This window comes from Drosophila simulans, chromosome X, assembly GCF_016746395.2.
Source record: "Drosophila simulans strain w501 chromosome X, Prin_Dsim_3.1, whole genome shotgun sequence".
NCBI lineage: Eukaryota > Metazoa > Arthropoda > Insecta > Diptera > Drosophilidae > Drosophila > Drosophila simulans.
In genome coordinates, this window is record NC_052525.2 from 9,808,083 (window position 1) to 9,825,732 (window position 17,650).

A 17,650-nucleotide genomic window follows, 5' to 3' on the forward strand; every position below is an offset into this window, starting at 1 on the left:
TGGCATCTCGGAATCCCAGGCAGCCGGATTATTATATCATGCAACAGCGTTTTCAAATTTGTTAATTTTCTGTGCATTTTTGTATAAATTATTTAATGCGCGCTGTTGCGCATGCGCAGCCCACATATCCCATCTCTTTCCCACTCGGCCCTCCGCCAAATTCGCCGATGACCCGTTGCCAGCACGGTTTTTTAGTTTTCGTTTTTAATATCAGTTCCAGTTCAAAAAAAAGTAACCAAAACTTTGTTGAACTTCTGTAGATCCAACGAAATTAATTGACCATAGACTAAGCTGACTAATGGATGGTTACAAATACTTCGTTTTCGGTCCGAAAACTGCAAGATTATGATCGAAAGTAAAAGAGTAATTAAGTGCATGCATTTGCTTAAACATTTTTTAATGGCCCAAATGCTTATGGGCAATAGCCGGAATACATAACTTTAAATGCCTGGTGTTAAACGTTTCATTAAATAAATCATAAAACATTCCTATGAATTGATATATATTACTTAGATATTAATAAATACAAGTAATATTTCGGTTTATATGCCCATTGTTGATTTGACCAATGTTTTGACCAATCTTTTGACGTTCCACTGTGCATTTTGAAGCGATTGGATTGTGAACAACTATCTGATGTTGTTGTGTGCACAGTGGGACGTGAAATGTTGTTTATACGCTGGGTGTCACAGCATCTTGTGTTGGGGCAGGCCGGGTTCCCAGAGACCGGGGCTCTCCGAATCGGAATCTGAATGGAATTGGGGAATTACCATAATGCGCTCGATTTGACGTGGTGTGTGCAAATAGTCGCCAACTAATCAATGGGCAGTGGTCCGGAATCGGGTTATGCAATCCAAAAATGTGGTTTACGATATGTCATATCTGTTTAAATGTGTCGATTGAAATGTTTTTTGACCAAAATTCCGCAGGCGATGGCTTTTTTACATACCAACACACATTGTGATGACAGAGCGGTCTTTCGAATACATGTGTTGTCTTGTAATTTTTTCAGAATGGATGGGCTTTGGAGTATTGAACTCAATATTCTCAAAACCTTTGTTAATATCAATTGAAAATTAGAAACTTCTCAATTGGAATCAGCACAAACATAAAAAAATACCTGTAAGTTGCGAGTTAAGTAATGAAAAACACCGATTTATTTGGTTGAAAGATAAGAGTTTGTATTTTTATATAATTTTTCAGTATTTTAGCTGTGTTGTTTTTTTGCTGTTCATTGTTTGTTCTTGTTGTTGTTCTTCCACTTGTTCTTGTTGTTGTTCGTTATTGTTATAACCTATTTTAATTAGCTTTTCGAAATATTAGTATTAAATGTGGCTTTAAAAGTGAAGTGTAAACAATTTGCCATCATCATCCATCGCGCATTCGCGAATTTGCATTTCTTGCATTTTATACGTACGGTAATCAAAGAGGTTTGTCTGTTATTTATTATTCGGTTTTCTAGTAACTTAGCGAAATAATACGAGCGCTATTGCGATATTGCTTGTTTATGTATGTACTTTGTATATATTTTCTTATCTACGCCTATATGCAAGCGTCTGAATTGGATTTTCCCATCGATTTCTAAGCAACCCTAGGCGACAACCCTGCAATTAATTATCGAAAATCTAAAGTAAAGCTGATTTCTTTTGTGTAGGTGTGTGTACCAGAGAACTGCAGCCCGCCACTGGCACTCTACGTCCACCCGATAAACACTCGGTCTCTAGGCACCCCGTCTTTTTTGACACCCTACTTGCGGCAACAGAAAATATTCGGGTGTTTTACCAACGTTGTGTTTTTGTTACGAGTAAAAAAACCACCCGAGGCCTGCTGCGCAAGAGCCGTATGGGTGAGTGGACGCACAGTCAACGATCGGCCGCAGGTCATTTTTTGTACGCCTAAAATTTGTATGGGTGGAAGCGCGACGGGTATAAGAAATGAAGGGTAAAAGGGAATACCCAAGAAAAATTTCGTGCTCATGTCGGGTGCCACCCGTTTCGAATCATTGCCTTACTAATTTTTCACAAGTCGCTAGCTGAATACTCTAATGACAAATATTCTTACATAAATTCATTTTTGAAATGAATTTTGTGACATTATGTACATAGATTCGGCTATTAGCATTATTACTATTACTATTATTTTTACTATAATTTACATTTAAATAATAAAAACGTTAATAATATATATAATATAATATATATATATATATATATATATATATAAGAATTAAATTACATATTAATAATATATAATATAATAAAATATAATATAATATATATAATTATAATAATATATAATGAAGATGAAGGGCATATTTTAAAAGTATTCGACAAAGTCTAGAGCCACGCCGAAAGAATAGTGTGTAAACGTATGGAGTGTAAAACGTATGGAGTTACGCATCTTGTCTGTGACTCGACTATCTACAAGAGTAGATAGACTGATAGAGACTATCACCCGAGTATTTTTAGAAACACCCGAGTATTTTTGGAAACACCCATGTGTTTAACGGTAAACCCACAAGTGTTTTTGTCACTCATCCCTTTTTAGGCATTTGTCTTTTTCTGACTGTTTGTCTTCTCTACCCTTCGTTATGGGTGCCGAGTATGATCGGCACCCGCGACGCAGGTCACCGTATTGATTCGGGTGCGGGCACAACGGGGTGTCTTGTCTGCATGTGCAGACGTATACTGTGTGTTTGTAAGTACCCGCGATGTGCGTGGCGGGTAGCACCCGCACACAAAATTGTTGGGTGTGAGTCGAGTGGTAAAAAATGCCACCCTTGCAGTTCTCTGGTGTGTACACTGGTGCATTAACGGTAAATGATGATCGAACTTCCTGCGCGACTGTCTGTGTTTGTGTGTGTGTGGGTGTGTGAGTGGGTGTGTGAGTGTAAACGCTTGGCGTGTGTGCGAGCCTTTCTTTCAGTGTAATTCGATCCAAAATGTGTCATCTATGCAAAGTTAACTTACAAAGTTCTCGCGCATGTATAGTATAATTATTTAGTTGTTTAAGTTTATATTAATATTTATTATTGCCAGTTTCGATAAGAAAATAATTTTAAGATATATTATTATATATACGCTTCCATTATATCGCTTCTCGTTAGTTATTGCAATTGTTATAAATATTTCTGGTTTGATGTAAAGTACATTTTTGTTTTCAGATTTAAACGCTACACTTTCCCGCTCCTTAATACTTTCCGTTACATTTTAGCTTTTGTTTGCTGCATTAGCATTTCCTTTTTTTTCATCTTTTTGTCAGTGTATATGTAAGTGAGTGTGTGTATGTGTAAAACTTTCACGGCATGAGTGTGGGTGTGAGTGTAATTGTGGTTTCTTTCAGGCTTAGGCAGATAAATTGCTGATTCTCATTCGATTTAACTAGCTACGTGTTAATAATAATCGTAATCATAATAATCGTGATAATAATTGCGATAACAACAGACTAAAATTAATCTCATAATGCAACTGCGTGTATGTGCTTCTTCTTTACTTTGCTTGTGATCTTATGTACATCAATTTGTTAGTCGAACTGTTTTTCAGCAGCATTTTGAATTATTGCTTTCCGGTTCACACGACGTGGCTGTTTTTTGTTTGTTTTACTTTTCAGGGGGCTTGGCCACAATTGATGATTGGATCTATCGACAGGCGCTGCTTGTTAATTGATTACCCGTTCAGCATAGTGACTTTCGATTTAAATTACAGGAGCTTTAAAGGTATAAGCTTCCCTTCAAGCCTTAAATAACGAAATATACATTCTAGTTATGTTTACACATAATTAACTTGTAGCTATATAACTAAATATGCAGTAAGAAATCAAGTTAATTGCTCAACCTAATGGCTAATATTGCTAAGGATACTGCTCAATAACGCTTAGTTTGAATTTTAGTGAGCTCAACACATAAAAATGTATCAACGTAACATAATTCGCCCATTTGCAGATATGTATTTGATTTTTTCAGCAATTTTTCAATTAATATCACAACCTCCAAATAACAAACTCTAATCATCACAATGCTTTGCAATTGAAAAGGTTGAAAATGATCTAAAGATAAGCTTTGAAATATTTTCAAATTGTTTTCGTATTTTTTTTTTCAAAATTTTGGAAATTTTGCCATGGGTTATCAACTGAGCAGCGCCCGATCGCAATAACTTGTTGCTTTTTTGGTTGGCCGTTTGTTGAGGACGGATTAACTACTTACTAAAAAATGCAATTACTCTCGTATATAGAAGTATTCCCTATATATATATATTTATTCCGAGTGATCCGATGGAGCTAAACCAATATATGTATGTATATATTGTATTTCTCTGAGCGGGGCGATTTCTCAAGCAACAGTGCGGGGAATATATATGCGAATGGATGCGTGTATATAATGTATTCCGATCTGGAACTGAAGTTTGAGGAAACCGGCCCCCGACTGGGTTATATCCGATCCGATCCGATACGATCTGATTAGATCCAATGTGTTAATTCATTATTCTTTATTAAGGCAATCGCATTTGGTTAATTAATTGTAGAGTATCAGTATATAATGCCATTCGATTTGAAAATTGCTATTGCTATGCTTCTGCTTTTTTAACAGATCCTCAAATGACATACATGCGCGTTTTTTGGCGCAATGTGTGTGTGTGTGTGTGTAGGTGTGTGTGTGTGTGTATCTGTAAGATCTTTCGAATGAACTTAGCCTTTAATTACATTAGGTTAGATATAATAATTAATTGTTTACTTTTACTTTTACGTTTACTTTTATATGAAATCACAGTCCGTATGTGAGAAAGACTTTATATATGTACTCGATAATGATGATAAAATACATGGTATTCGGGAGGGTGTTCGGGAACTCCTCTATATGTATATCCTACATATTGCTATATTGGTGTTTCTTTCACTTATATGAAATATGGGATATGGGCCATCGGGATAATGGACTACAATTAATTAATAACAATTTGTTGCTGCTTTGTTTTATTTCATCGCTTTCGTTATTTTCACATATGTGTGTGTGTATATCTATATATATACTGCATATATTTAAAATATAAATTTGTTGTTGTTGTTGTTGCTGTTATGAAAGGCATTTGCTTTGTTTTTCGTTTGTTGATTTAAAAAAATTTCGCTTGAATTGTTATTTAATTAACTACATAATGCTAGTAATGTCTATTTAATAAGATTTGATTTGAATTGTTTCTTTGTTTTCCATTTGAGTTTTTATTTATACTCATTTATTTGTTCATTAGTTTAGCTAAAATTTATTCATACGACGAGCACTCCATTGCTGTTTCGTTTCGTATATATGTAGTAATCTTTAGTCGCTACTCGCTCCCCATTTTCAGCGCCTCGCCTCAAGTCAATCGTTAACAATTGTTTAACACTCGTTAAGTCTACTAATCGATTAATGAAAAAGACACTATCCCATAGCATAGTACATATTTGGGTATCCTTCATCCTTCATCCTCCATGCTTTATCCTTCTGGCTTGATATGAACTCTCACAGTGCGGTGATATAATGGATCGATCTTGAATCATTGTTGGTTTTTGGGTTGGAACGCAGGTTAGTTTTAGAGCTTTTGCCAGGCGATAGTTAACGATAGTACACGATAGTTAGGTTCTAATATTGTCATAAAAGTTGGGGGTTCTTTAAATATATATGTATTTATATATATATTAAATTTGCCGGGAGGGGGGAGAGAGAGAGAGATACAGAGTTTAAGAGAGATGAAATGTTATGTTTCTGTTCATTACTTGCTTTAATTTATCTACTAACTTTAGTTCTTTCGAGGCGCAATTGTAGTAACCATATAATAATCATAATGATAATAGATCCACAAAAAAGTCGTTCCTTAATAGCTGCTCTATTATTGTTATTTTTTTCTTGTTTTTTCTTTAAATTTTCTTTTCACTAGATAAAAATTCATAAGCGCCATTTTGTCAGCCTATTTCTGATTCAGATTTGATCAACAGTTTTTTTCGCCATCCCTCATTGCTTAAGTTTTTTTTTCCATAGTTTTTTTTCACTATTATTTTCTTTTTTTTAGAAGGCCATGCTGGTTCGTCTTCCGCCCAGGCCACCACCTCCTCCGCCGGGTCCGCCCCTGGTTAGCCCACTGTGGGAGGCACTTCTGCCCATCCTGGCCTCACTGCCCTTCCGTTCCCTTGCCTTCCTGAGCAAATCCGATGTGCTCGGCCTCCTGCTGTCCTGGGCGGAGGCTGCTCCTCCGCCCGATCCCCCTGCTCCCCCTCCCCGCCTACAATTAACAATGTCAGATGTTGAGGATCTCCTGATGGTGCCTCCATCGGTTGAGGGCAACTGCAGGTTTCCGGCTCCACCGCCAACGCCACTGTAGGGTGACAGAAAGCTGGGCGAATGTCCTGGCAGAACTGATCCTCTCGGCTCCTCGGGATCCACACTCTCCACCCGCAAGTAGGGCATCCTACGCTGCGGTTGATCCACCGCCGAAACGGAGCTATTCGGTTGGCTGGGTGGAGTTGTGCCTGAGTTACTCCGTAGGCCACTGTACAGGGACTTTAGATGAAAGTCCAGGGACTTGAAGTTGAGCAAGGAGCGACGTTTCTGGCGATCATCGCTGGAGGGCAGTGCCTGTTCCGGACTGCCATTGGTATTATTATTGTTGTTGTTGCTATTGTTATTCAGGGAGTCGAACTGGAGTTCAGCTGCGATGGGAACAGCTGCCGAATCGCTGGTGCTGCCGCTGGCCACCAAATGTTGCTGCTGTAGTTGCACATACTGCTGAGGCTGGAGATGTTGCTGCTGCTGTTGCTGCTGCTGCTGCTGCTGCTGCTGCTGCTGCTGCTGCTCCTGCTTGCTTATTGTTGTCGTCATGGTATTGCTACTTAGGCTAGTTTTACTGCTAATCACTTTCAAAAATTTATTATCGTTATCTAAGGACTCCTTTTGTCACTGGATGAGGCAGAAGCCTTGCTTGGCAGCGTCCTTGGCAGCGTCCACCTCCTCGATGAAGGCCTCATCCTCGTGCTTGGGCGAATCGGCGCCGCAGGGTCCGCCTCCGCTCAGGCTGAGCGGCCCCTGCGGGCACGCTGATTGTCACCGGAGCGCCAAGGTCGAGATCATCGGCGGCCGCACCGGCTTGTTTTCCAATATCCTTTCCAGCTCCAGCATAACGCTCGAGGAGAGTCGTGGCAGCAGCTGCAATATCAGGATGGTCAAACATCTGAACAAATCTTAAGATATCTAACGATCTCAAGCTACTTTCAGAACGCCTCACTATTTTATCTATTCTTTGTCTTATGATTATGATTATGTATGCTTGTATATTCACCTGCAACGACTGCAGACTCTGGTGCAGCTGCTCCGCCGATGTGGCGCCCAGCAACAGGCATTGCACTGGCTCATGTTTCAGCGACCAGGCGATCGACAATTGGGTGGGGCTGCAGCCCAGCTTCTCGGCGAGGGCGGCAAGGTCGCGGAGGCGGTCGCAGTGGCGACGACCCTCATCGATCCGGTCCTTACCCCAACTGCCCTGCGGCGACAGAGCGGCCTGAAATATTTCGAATGGAATTTGTATCATAACTTGACAAAAAAAAGAGATATTTAAAAAATAATAACTGTTTTGAGCAGCTATTAACCAATGCTAAACACCCCTATCACTTTTTGACGGATTTTGAACAATTAATTTTTGGGTCAATTTTCGCATTTTTTGTAGGGGTAACATCATTAAAATTTGCAAAAAATGGCTAAAAAATAGAATTTGTATTTTTAAATACAGTTTGATTGGAAATTTAAATACGAACACAACGATATATGGCATTCCATATTTAAACAATTATTTTTAAAGTTGTGGCAAAAAAACTGATTATTTGATTACAGAAATTCGGAAAAACGGCTTTTAGCAAAAACTTGATATTTACAAACGGAATTTTCGATATAACTTCACTGAAAATTGTCGTATAGATAAAATAATAACTGTTTTGAGGAGCTAATTACCAGTGCTAACGATCCCTATCACTTTTTGAAGAATTTAGGAAAATTAATTTTTGGGTCAATTTTTGCATTTTTGGAAAGGGGTAACATCATCAAAATTAGCAAAAAATGGTCAAAAAATAGAATTCGCATTTTTGAACACAGTTTGATTGGAAATTTAATTACGAACTCAACGATGTATAACATTCCATATTCAGACAATTATTTTTAATGTTGTGGCAAAAAAACTGATTATTTTAAGACCGAAATCTGGGAAAACGGATTCTAGCCAACATTAAATATATTTTTGAAGGTCAAAATCATAATAATCGAAGCTGTCCATTAGTAATATTCGGCACTTACATTACGATTGATCTCGTCCTCGGTCCAGGAGAAGCTCTTCGTCTTGAAGGAGCCCTTGGGCAGGAAAAGCTTGTCCCCATTCTGGGTGTCGCTGAGGGCCATTGAGAGTGGACCCCAGGCCATGAGGCCCACTCCGATCTTGTTGTACATCTCCGGCAGGTAGAGCTCGCACTTTTCGCGGCAGAACATGTGGTACTCGGACTGCTCCACAATGGGCGTGATGCAGTTGAACTGGCGGCAGTTGGTGTAGGCCTCCATGATCTCCACCTGGCTCCATCGAGCGGTGCCCCAGTACATTGCCCAGCCCTGCTGTATCACGTAGCTCATGGCGCGCACCACTTCTGGCAAGGAAATGAAAAAGAGTTTACAAAATGTGCAACATTTGTGGCGATTTTAGGTACAAATTTAAATGTTCGAGTCTTCCACAGGTGCCATTTCGTTTGGATAACTTACCCTCCATGGGACACATGGGATCTGCCTTGTGGATGATGACGATATCGATGTACTGCAGCTGCAATCGCTGTAAACTGGCTCGAACACATTCGATGATGTGTTTCCGGGAGAGGCCCCGTTCCTCCGACCTACGAAATAGTTGCAGAAATTAATCACTTTGTAATGAAGGTCGAGTAAAATGTCAAATTAGATATATATGTTCATTTAACGATTTGTGGACTTTAAAAAAGAGATTAATCAGTAGAAAGCTAACTATACAAAATATATAAATATACAAAAATATTTAGCAGTGCCAACTTACTTGGTGCTCCAGTAGACCTTCGTGGTGATGACATAGGCGGTCCTCTTCCAGCCCGCCCGCTGCAGTATCTTGCCGATCTCCGTCTCCGAGTGCGCCTCCGAGATGTCGAACAGATTGATTCCGCTCTCGATGGCCAGCTTAAGGATTGCCTCCGCCTGGTCATCGCTCACGCCTGGCGAGAAGACCGGCCAGGTACCCAATCCCACATTCGAGATACGCAGCCCGCTCTTGCCCAGATTCTTGTACCGCAGCCCCGGCGTCGGTGTGGATCCATGGCGCAGTGGTAACGCCGGATTGGAGCCCAAACTGATCGAACGACCTGCTCGCAGCGGAATGCCCAAATAAACGGTCATCACGGTCGGATTTCCAGGATTCGAAATGGTCGAGTGTGTTCAGGTGCCGGCATGGAAATGAAACAATTCGTTTCGGGGGAAAAGTATGTGCGTTCCGTTTAGTGAGAAACCTTTTTTTTTTTTTGGTTTTCGGTTAAAGGAGGGGCTTTCAAAGTGCCGGGAAACGTGCAAAAACGAACAGCAACGAGAACAGTAACAACACAAACGCAATTCCACAATAAACAGCTGGCTAAATCAGGCTAACGAAGTGCCAATACTCTTCCCGAGAGTCATAGAACTTAAAAACGTATAACAAAAGCTACAGCACTTTTAAAAATATCCATCGCCCAACTGTCTCTATAATATTTCAGTACTATTCCAAATGGCCCTGGTGGTAAATTTTTGCGAAATAAAAAGTGAAATGGGTGAATATATGATATATGGTTTTCAATCAGCTAATGGAACTGCCCTGAAGGAAAGTGTATATGAAAATATAAAAAACAAAGAGAGCGGCATGCAATGAACATGAATAAACAAAAGTGACATTTTTCCGTTGGTTTTTCCTGTTCTCTCCCGGTTTTCTACTATCCCCCTCATAAAAAGTGCGTGCGTCCGGTGCGTGTTTTCTTTTGCTTTCTTTTTTTTGTTGTTTTTTTTTTTTTTTTTTTTTTTTTTTATTGCGTGATTGTGACAGGTGGTTCGTGTGGGTGGTGTTGTTTTACCTTACAAACTGAATAAAATAAATTACAACTTCAATTGCATGTTTTGGCCCCGAATTCGATGGAACAGAGCACTCCAACGCGCTCGCCTTAATTCGCTAAACAAAACCAACAATTACCAACAGCTGAACTACGAGGATTGCGGTGGGTGGGTGGGTGCTTTAGTTTAATGCTCATTTTGTACAATACGCTATACATATGTAGGTATATGTTTCATTTACTTGGGCTATTTTGAAGCAAGCGATACTTGCTTGTATGTGGTAGCATGCAGAGGCAGGCAATCGAAAACAATCGAAAAAGTCGAAACAATCGACAGTAAACAACATAAATGATAAGCCTATATGATAGTGAGAAATTTGATACCGAAATCAAGATGACCGCCCGTACCACTGAACTCCTCCATACAGTCGAGTGACGCAATGGGAGCCCGGCACCTGAAATGGAAAATAATTTTGAAAAATCGGATTAGTATTATATCAATAGTTTGCGGGAATCTGTATAGAGTCGACTAATTTATGGTAAGTATCAATTTTTGTAGAAATTTTATATTCATTGCGTATACGGACTGTTACAATGTTACGTATACGCCCTGTATTCTGATTACGAAGAGTTGCTTTTTGGCTCTTTTTAACTGTAATTTTACTGTGTATAATTATTTGTATACAGTTTTTGGAATGACTATTTACCTAAATTAAACCTTTCTATCGTTTAGTTACATTTTAGAGATATCACGTATACGACTCGTTGGCCAGAATTCGTCAACTGTCAATGAATATTAACTTGGAAAGAATACCATTCTCTTCTAGCGTCTAATTATCTAAACTTTGTTTTAGTCTAACCATTTTTTGGGGGATTCCAGGACCTTTGACCTTTGTTTATACCTGTAAATGGTGACCGGGTTCGATTCGTCGCTAGTATTGTCCACATTGTTGTTGTTGTTATTGTTGCTGTCATTGGTCGAGGGAATTACGCCCATGGCGCCATTACCGATCATCAGTTGCTGAGTCGTGGGTCCCGTTATGAAGTTTAAATTGGCGGGCAGAGCCATAAGCAGCGGCTGCGGCGTCGACTGCGGCACAGGCAGAGGCAGCGGCGGTACACCGGTATCGTCGGCAACAACAGTGGGCATTTCAATGGAAGTTACCGCTCCGTCAGTGACGTCACCGCCGCCGCTGCCCTCTGCAGCAGCGCTGCCGCTCTGCTCGTGTCCCAAGAGCAGCGGCGTACTCTCCTGCTGTAGCGTGTGCGAGTGCGAGTGAGACAGCAACGGAGCTGCTGCGGCGGTTGCGGCCGGCGACTGCGACTGCGACGTCGACTGCGCCGCCGAGCCGTCACCATTTAAATTGCATAATGCCATAGACATTGTGCTTATAGTTCGACTGCTTTTGTTATGATTTAACTAAATTTTAATATTTATCAAAGTTTACTTTCACTTGTGTTGTTATTTTGCTTGCCTACGTTTTCTATTTATATTTTTATTAGATACTATTGGACGCCATTGTTTATCCTAGGTTTGCACACTTCATATTTATTTAGCTACTGCGTGTTTATTGGAATTTCTTCTATTATTTATTTAGGCATTTGATTTCAATTTTAATAGCTGCAAGGTTTTATTTATATTTGTGTGGTTTTCTTTTGCATTTCTAATTGAAGTTTGCCTTGACATTTAAAATGTCTGCTATTGATTCAGCTACTTGTTAAATATAAATATTTATTTTTGTAGTTAAGAGTTTATAGTTTTGTTAAGTTGTACGTAGTATTTTCAACACCTATTAGCTTTCAAATTTTTTAGTTTTTGTAGTTTCTCTAGAATTATACCTTCATCTTTTAGGTTACTTGAGTTTGTTTTTGCTTTCGCATATTTACTATTTTCAATGATATGATTACTTGAAAGTTTATCATAATTTCAAAGTATTTTATATAACCACAGAAATTTTTTTGTTTGCTTCAAGTACAGATATTTCCATTTCACTTCTGCATTTGTTTTGGTTGATTTTAGTTGTATCTTACTACTTAGACTGGACTACAAATCACATGGGATTTTGTTTTCTAAAAAGCATACTTTTAAGGCAAAGTCCAGTCCAATAAATGTTTATTTGTTTGTCGCTATTGAAGATATTTATTCTGCTATAGAAATGGGAAAACGTATTCTTATCACATGAATCTGTGTGCCAAAAAATACAAAAAAAAAATTGATCGAAACTTTGCCAAAACTTTTGTCACAATAATTAAGAAGCCGAAACAAGGCAAAAACAAACAACATTTTCTACAGAGAAAGAGAGAGACTGAGACTGTGCGAAAGAAAAGAGCTTTTCACCACACTCAGAGAAAAAAAAGGCAAAACTGGCGAGAGAATCGAGACCGTAAATTTCAGGTGCAATTGGCTGATAAATGATAAATGGAACCGACTTGTTAGCAAAATCTAATATTGTATATACATTGGTTATACATATTGAGACTAAATAGGGAATTTCATAAAACCGAAAGATCAAACCGAAAAGATTAGTATTAAATATGCCAAAAAATCGAAGATAAACGGCCATTCCTTGTGGTTTGTTTTTTATATTTACTGATTGTTTTTGGAAAGTTTCTTACTTTGAGGTAACACTTTGCATAAAACCCAAATGTCCGAAAACATAAATAGATATTTGATGGCTGTTAATTTTAGCTCGCCCATGGTTCATTTAATCCGCCTCGTGTCAAAGCACAGATACAAATCTATCTATATCTATATCCCCAGATGTATTGATGCCTGTTCTTTTTGATTTCCCACTATCGAAGTTTAATTATAGATTAACCTTGACAATGGATTCAGAATCGCTTCAGACAGCTTTTCCGTCTTCATTAGCTTGATCAATTTGGAAAATGCATTATTTTCCTCTGGGAAAACGAAAAAGAGAGAGGGGACAAAGCGGTGCAGCGAACAAGAGAGAAAGAGAGAGAGAGAGCGCGCTTTTCACCACGACCGGTGTATTTGACACCACAACAACAAGAAGAAGGCGAAGAAGAAGAGAACAAAAACAAGAACAAGGCACAATTTGCACTCGCTTTTCCCCTGCATTTCCCTTTCCTTGTCTCAAACTAACTTTTGACGTTTATGCAACGCTTTACACAATAAAACTGACACCTCCACAGGTAGCTAAATTCAGGGCACAAGTGACAAGGGCTTGATTACACTGGCCAACAGGGTTGGAATTTCATTTTGCGAATTTTTCGTCGAAATCTGTTGCTTATTCCTGTTTTTTTTTTATAGCTGTCTGCTATATGGCTAGCAAATTTATTTAATAAATAATATATTATATTTTTTAGTACGGAAAAACGTCGTTTTTTATTATATTTTCCAGAGTTTTATTCCAAGTGTAAGTGGAGAGAACTAGACTGATAGTAAGGTACAGTAAAGCCTACTCGCCAGGGATCAATGACCATTTGGTAGGCTGCATCTGGGTAAAAAGTTTTGAGAGACAGCTCCAAAGTTTGCCATTTCTAGGCCACAATGACCACGTTGACTGAGCACATACAAAAATAAATAGAAGTATGGGCATATACCTAGATATATAGGCGGTTCTCTGTGGGCCGCAGTGGAGCGAAGCCTGTCATATTCCTTACATATTCTCGTTATCCTTATTATCCTTGTTATCCCCGATTACTCGCCAAGTGGGTGGTAAGTGTCAAAGCTTATCGGATAGCACTCAAAACTGATGGGCTAAATGGGGATTAGCCACCGAGAAAACACATATCAGATATGTACTAATTGCAAAAGTGATTTGGCATGGGTTAATTCTCATGAGCCTAGTTTCAAAGTTTGAAGGCGTAGGCAAGATCTAAAATCTATATACTGTAAAAAAAGTAGAAAGTAGTAGATTGCAACTAGATTGTGCTCACTGCCAATTAAGGTAACCAAATGCACTCAAGCTTTCTGAGTATAAAATATGGAATACAATAGAACAATTACAGTGAATAGTCAATAAAGGAATACCTAACATTGACATTTAAATGCATTTTTAATGCTTCAAAATTGGCATGGCGTGCAATCATTTCGACTCGGGGAGCTTGGTTTTTTCTGCGCGAATGGAATGGAAACATGGGAAATGCATTTATTGCCATTTCGTTTCATCAGCTTGCCTTTTGGCCATCACACGTGTGTCAAACCAAATCAGTTCTCATGGCTCTGCAGTTTTCATTTGTTTTTTCGATTTTTCCTCTGGCTTTTCCTGTGATATGTTTTCCTTTAACCCTTTCGGTTTGATTTCTGCTGACACTTGGCTGTCTGCACTTAAAATCGCATCATTGGCGATTATCTTTTGCCGCTTTCAGCCTGGCATTTTGTGTTGCGGTGACCTTGACTCATGCACGAATTGGAAAATGTGTTTTTTCCCATTTTCCATTTTCTGTTTGGTTTTTTTGTTGTTTGTTTTTTTGTCTTCTTTTCCTTTTTTTTGTATAGTTTCAGCCGAAGGCCAGGCGTCTCTAAGCTGTTTACAAGCTTATGGCAGCCACAAAAGACAACTGGTTTACGGTGTCAGCTTCTGGTTCCTAATTATGTGAGCCACATAAAAGGGGGCAAGCAAGGGCGGTGGAAAATGTGTGGGGCCGTGGAAAACTGAGAGGCGGCGACATGAGGAAAAATCCAATTTGAGCCACTTGGCTGCTACTTTCTAGCTGCAACATCATCCACAGCAGGCAACCTTGACTGCAACTGCAACTGCAACTACATGCATGTCTCACTGTATGTGTGTGTGAGTGGGCTTTTCCTCGCCTGTGTCTGCGTGTGTATGTGTGTGTGTGTCTCAAAGGACATGCCATAGGCTAGCAAAAACAACAAATGGCTTTGGTATTCCGCCTTTTTGGCACACAGCACGTAGCCAAAAGTGCAAATAATAAAATAAATATATAATACACACATGTGCATACACGTTATGCATGTGTTTGTGTGTTTTCCTCTTTTTTTCCCCTATTTTATTTTTTATTATTGTTGTAGCGTTTTCTTGTGTTTTTGAACAACCGCAGCATGGCGTGACACCAACACCGGTCGATATGCCGCATTCCTCTCTGGCTCTCTCTCCATTTCCCCCATTGCCCCCTCACTTTCCCCGCTCACACTCTCTCCATCTCTCTTCCTCTCTCTCTTTCTCGTTTTTCGGCTTTCCCCAGAGAAGGCGAGAGAGCGGGACAGAGAACCGTGACCCACTGACGCGTTGACCGGCCTACTGTGAATGTGCATATGTGTGTGTGTGTGCTGATATATGTAATGCGGAATTTCGGGAAAGTGCATAAAGCATTCGATAATCGATTAGAGAGGAGAATGATGCCTTTTCCGGAAACAGAAAGCAGGATACCGAACCGGATATACCCCTTGCCACACTTCATGTTTGCCGACAGAGGGCAAGAAAGCAATGCGTGTTTTAGATGTAAAATATACTTAAATAAAAGAAATATACTTTCGGGGGATATTTAAACATTCTGAAGATTCAATTCAAGCATATTTCCTAAACGATTCTTTGCTCTATTTAAAGTCGTAGCAAGTACTTGCATTTTAAATTCCCATCCCAATGTCTTTTATGCAAGTTAAATAATTGGCGAACAAAAAGTCCTTGATCTCAAGAAGTTTAATTAAAATTGAGTACGGATTAAGCTCGGATTAAATGGCATTAAATTCAATTATTAAAAGCCACAATCAGTGTTAAGCTTTCATGTGTGTGTGCATATCTTAAGCCCCTGACCACACTAGCTTATGCAATTTCTCAATTTCCCAATTTCCATTTTCCATATCCTATATCCCATATCCCATATCAGCGGCCAGATCGGGTGACACGTGGCATGTCACATTGGAATTACATTTCTCACACGAATCCAAAGTCAAAGTCCCTCGTGGGTGGTACCCCCAAGCCCTCGAATCCACCACCCCTTGGCCAAATCTTGGCTGCATTATATTCCCATCAGGGCCAGGGAGGCGGAGTCAAGCCGAATCGAGTTTGAATCAACAAGGTTAGCCCCGAAACCCAGGGGCAAGGCAAGGCAAGGATGTTACCCATAACCATTTCCCACTGCACCATTAGCAATTTATATACTTCTATAAAAAAAGGAACTACAGTCGAACTTATAAGAAGTAAGCTAAAAAGTTTCGAATGCTATTTAAAATTTTAACTGACTTCACTAAAAATTCATCACTTTTTCTTTAACTATATTGTATATTGTAAATACCTAAAAATCTAAAATGGATTGACTTGCACTTTTGGCAGAATTAGGCTTCAATTTCAGAAGCAAAATTATGTGTTTTAGTTCTCTAAATAAAATATATACAAAGTAACATGCTTGAGTACGATAAGGTGTTTGTCTTAGGCTCATTTTACTGTAGTTGCTTCTAGATTTTCATTTTTGTTGTAGCGGTCTTATCGATACAAGCTGAACCTACCGCACACATACAGCCGAAAAAAAAAAACAGGAGCAATGGCGTGACTGGATAATTACTTACTAAACACAATTTTTTCCTGTTGCTGTTGCTTTGTTTGTGCCACCGAATCGAATGCAATTCACACGACATTAAAGTCGCGAAACGCGGAGTTATCGAACCAGTTTTTGTGTGTGTTTAATTTTTCCGGGCATTCCCTGATTCCCAGAATTACTGTGGACATTCCGCACTATTTTTGGGATTTCCCCGAAGAATAGGCAGTTGGAAAATTAGAGCATTGACATACACTCGCATATATGTATGTGCATATGTTCATTCAGATGCCGCACAAACAGTAGCACCAAAAACACACATGGGCAAATGGGAAATGCTTTGGCACAGATGTTAGCCTGCCTTTTGTTTATAACGGTATCCTCGGCAGGGCCTCTGTGTCTGTGTGTATCCGTGTTGGCCAAGTGGAGAGAAGTAAGCCAAATCTGCCTACAATGCAGAGATGCCTTTTCAAAATATTCAATAGATATCTATATATACAAGAGCTATATTTAAGGCTTCATCACAGGAAAACGTGTCATAATTGGGCTTCCTTTTTAAGAATTTCGCAAATTTGTTCGCTTACTTAAAGACCAACATGAAATTTAAGCTTACAATACGATACAGAAATTCGAGAACGAATGTGATTTTATTTTTCTTACGCTCACAATCACTTAGTGTAAATATTGTTTTGAAATGCACTTAAAATCTCCAAAGAAAGCTAATGCTGCTTAGCCGGAAGTTGGTTCCACATTGCGTATGCGTTATGAGTGCATCAACAATATGGCTGCCGTATGTAACGGTAATGTTTACACGAGCCAGCACATGTAACGGTACTGCCAAAGGCAAACGCAACAATATAGTTGCTACAACTTTCTTTCTCCTTCTCCCCCCCTCAGTCACTCCCCCCGCTGATCCGCACCAACATTTTAGACAGCCAAGATTTACACATAAGCATGTTTTTTATGTGCCGCAGCGCATTATTGTATTACAAATACGTTATTTCTTGTACTTTTTGGCACCAAACAAACAAAACTTAGAAAAAAATTGGTAACAAACAAAATGGGCAATTTTCGCACTCTTGGTCTTCGATTTTGCTCT

At 39.3% G+C, this 17,650-nt stretch overlaps 1 protein-coding gene across 1 annotated transcript; it reads right to left on the reverse strand.

The window, feature by feature from the left end:
* Positions 1 to 2,844: 2,844 nt before the first annotated feature.
* On the reverse strand, positions 2,845 to 12,229 carry LOC6739878. Its single transcript, XM_016180914.3, is given in 7 exon segments — positions 2,845 to 7,168; positions 7,302 to 7,520; positions 8,306 to 8,643; positions 8,759 to 8,886; positions 9,060 to 9,378; positions 10,498 to 10,544; positions 10,992 to 12,229. Coding segments are annotated over 7 exon segments (2,667 nt in total). The 5' UTR covers positions 11,474 to 12,229; the 3' UTR covers positions 2,845 to 6,034.
* Between the last annotated feature and the right edge of the window lie 5,421 nt (positions 12,230 to 17,650).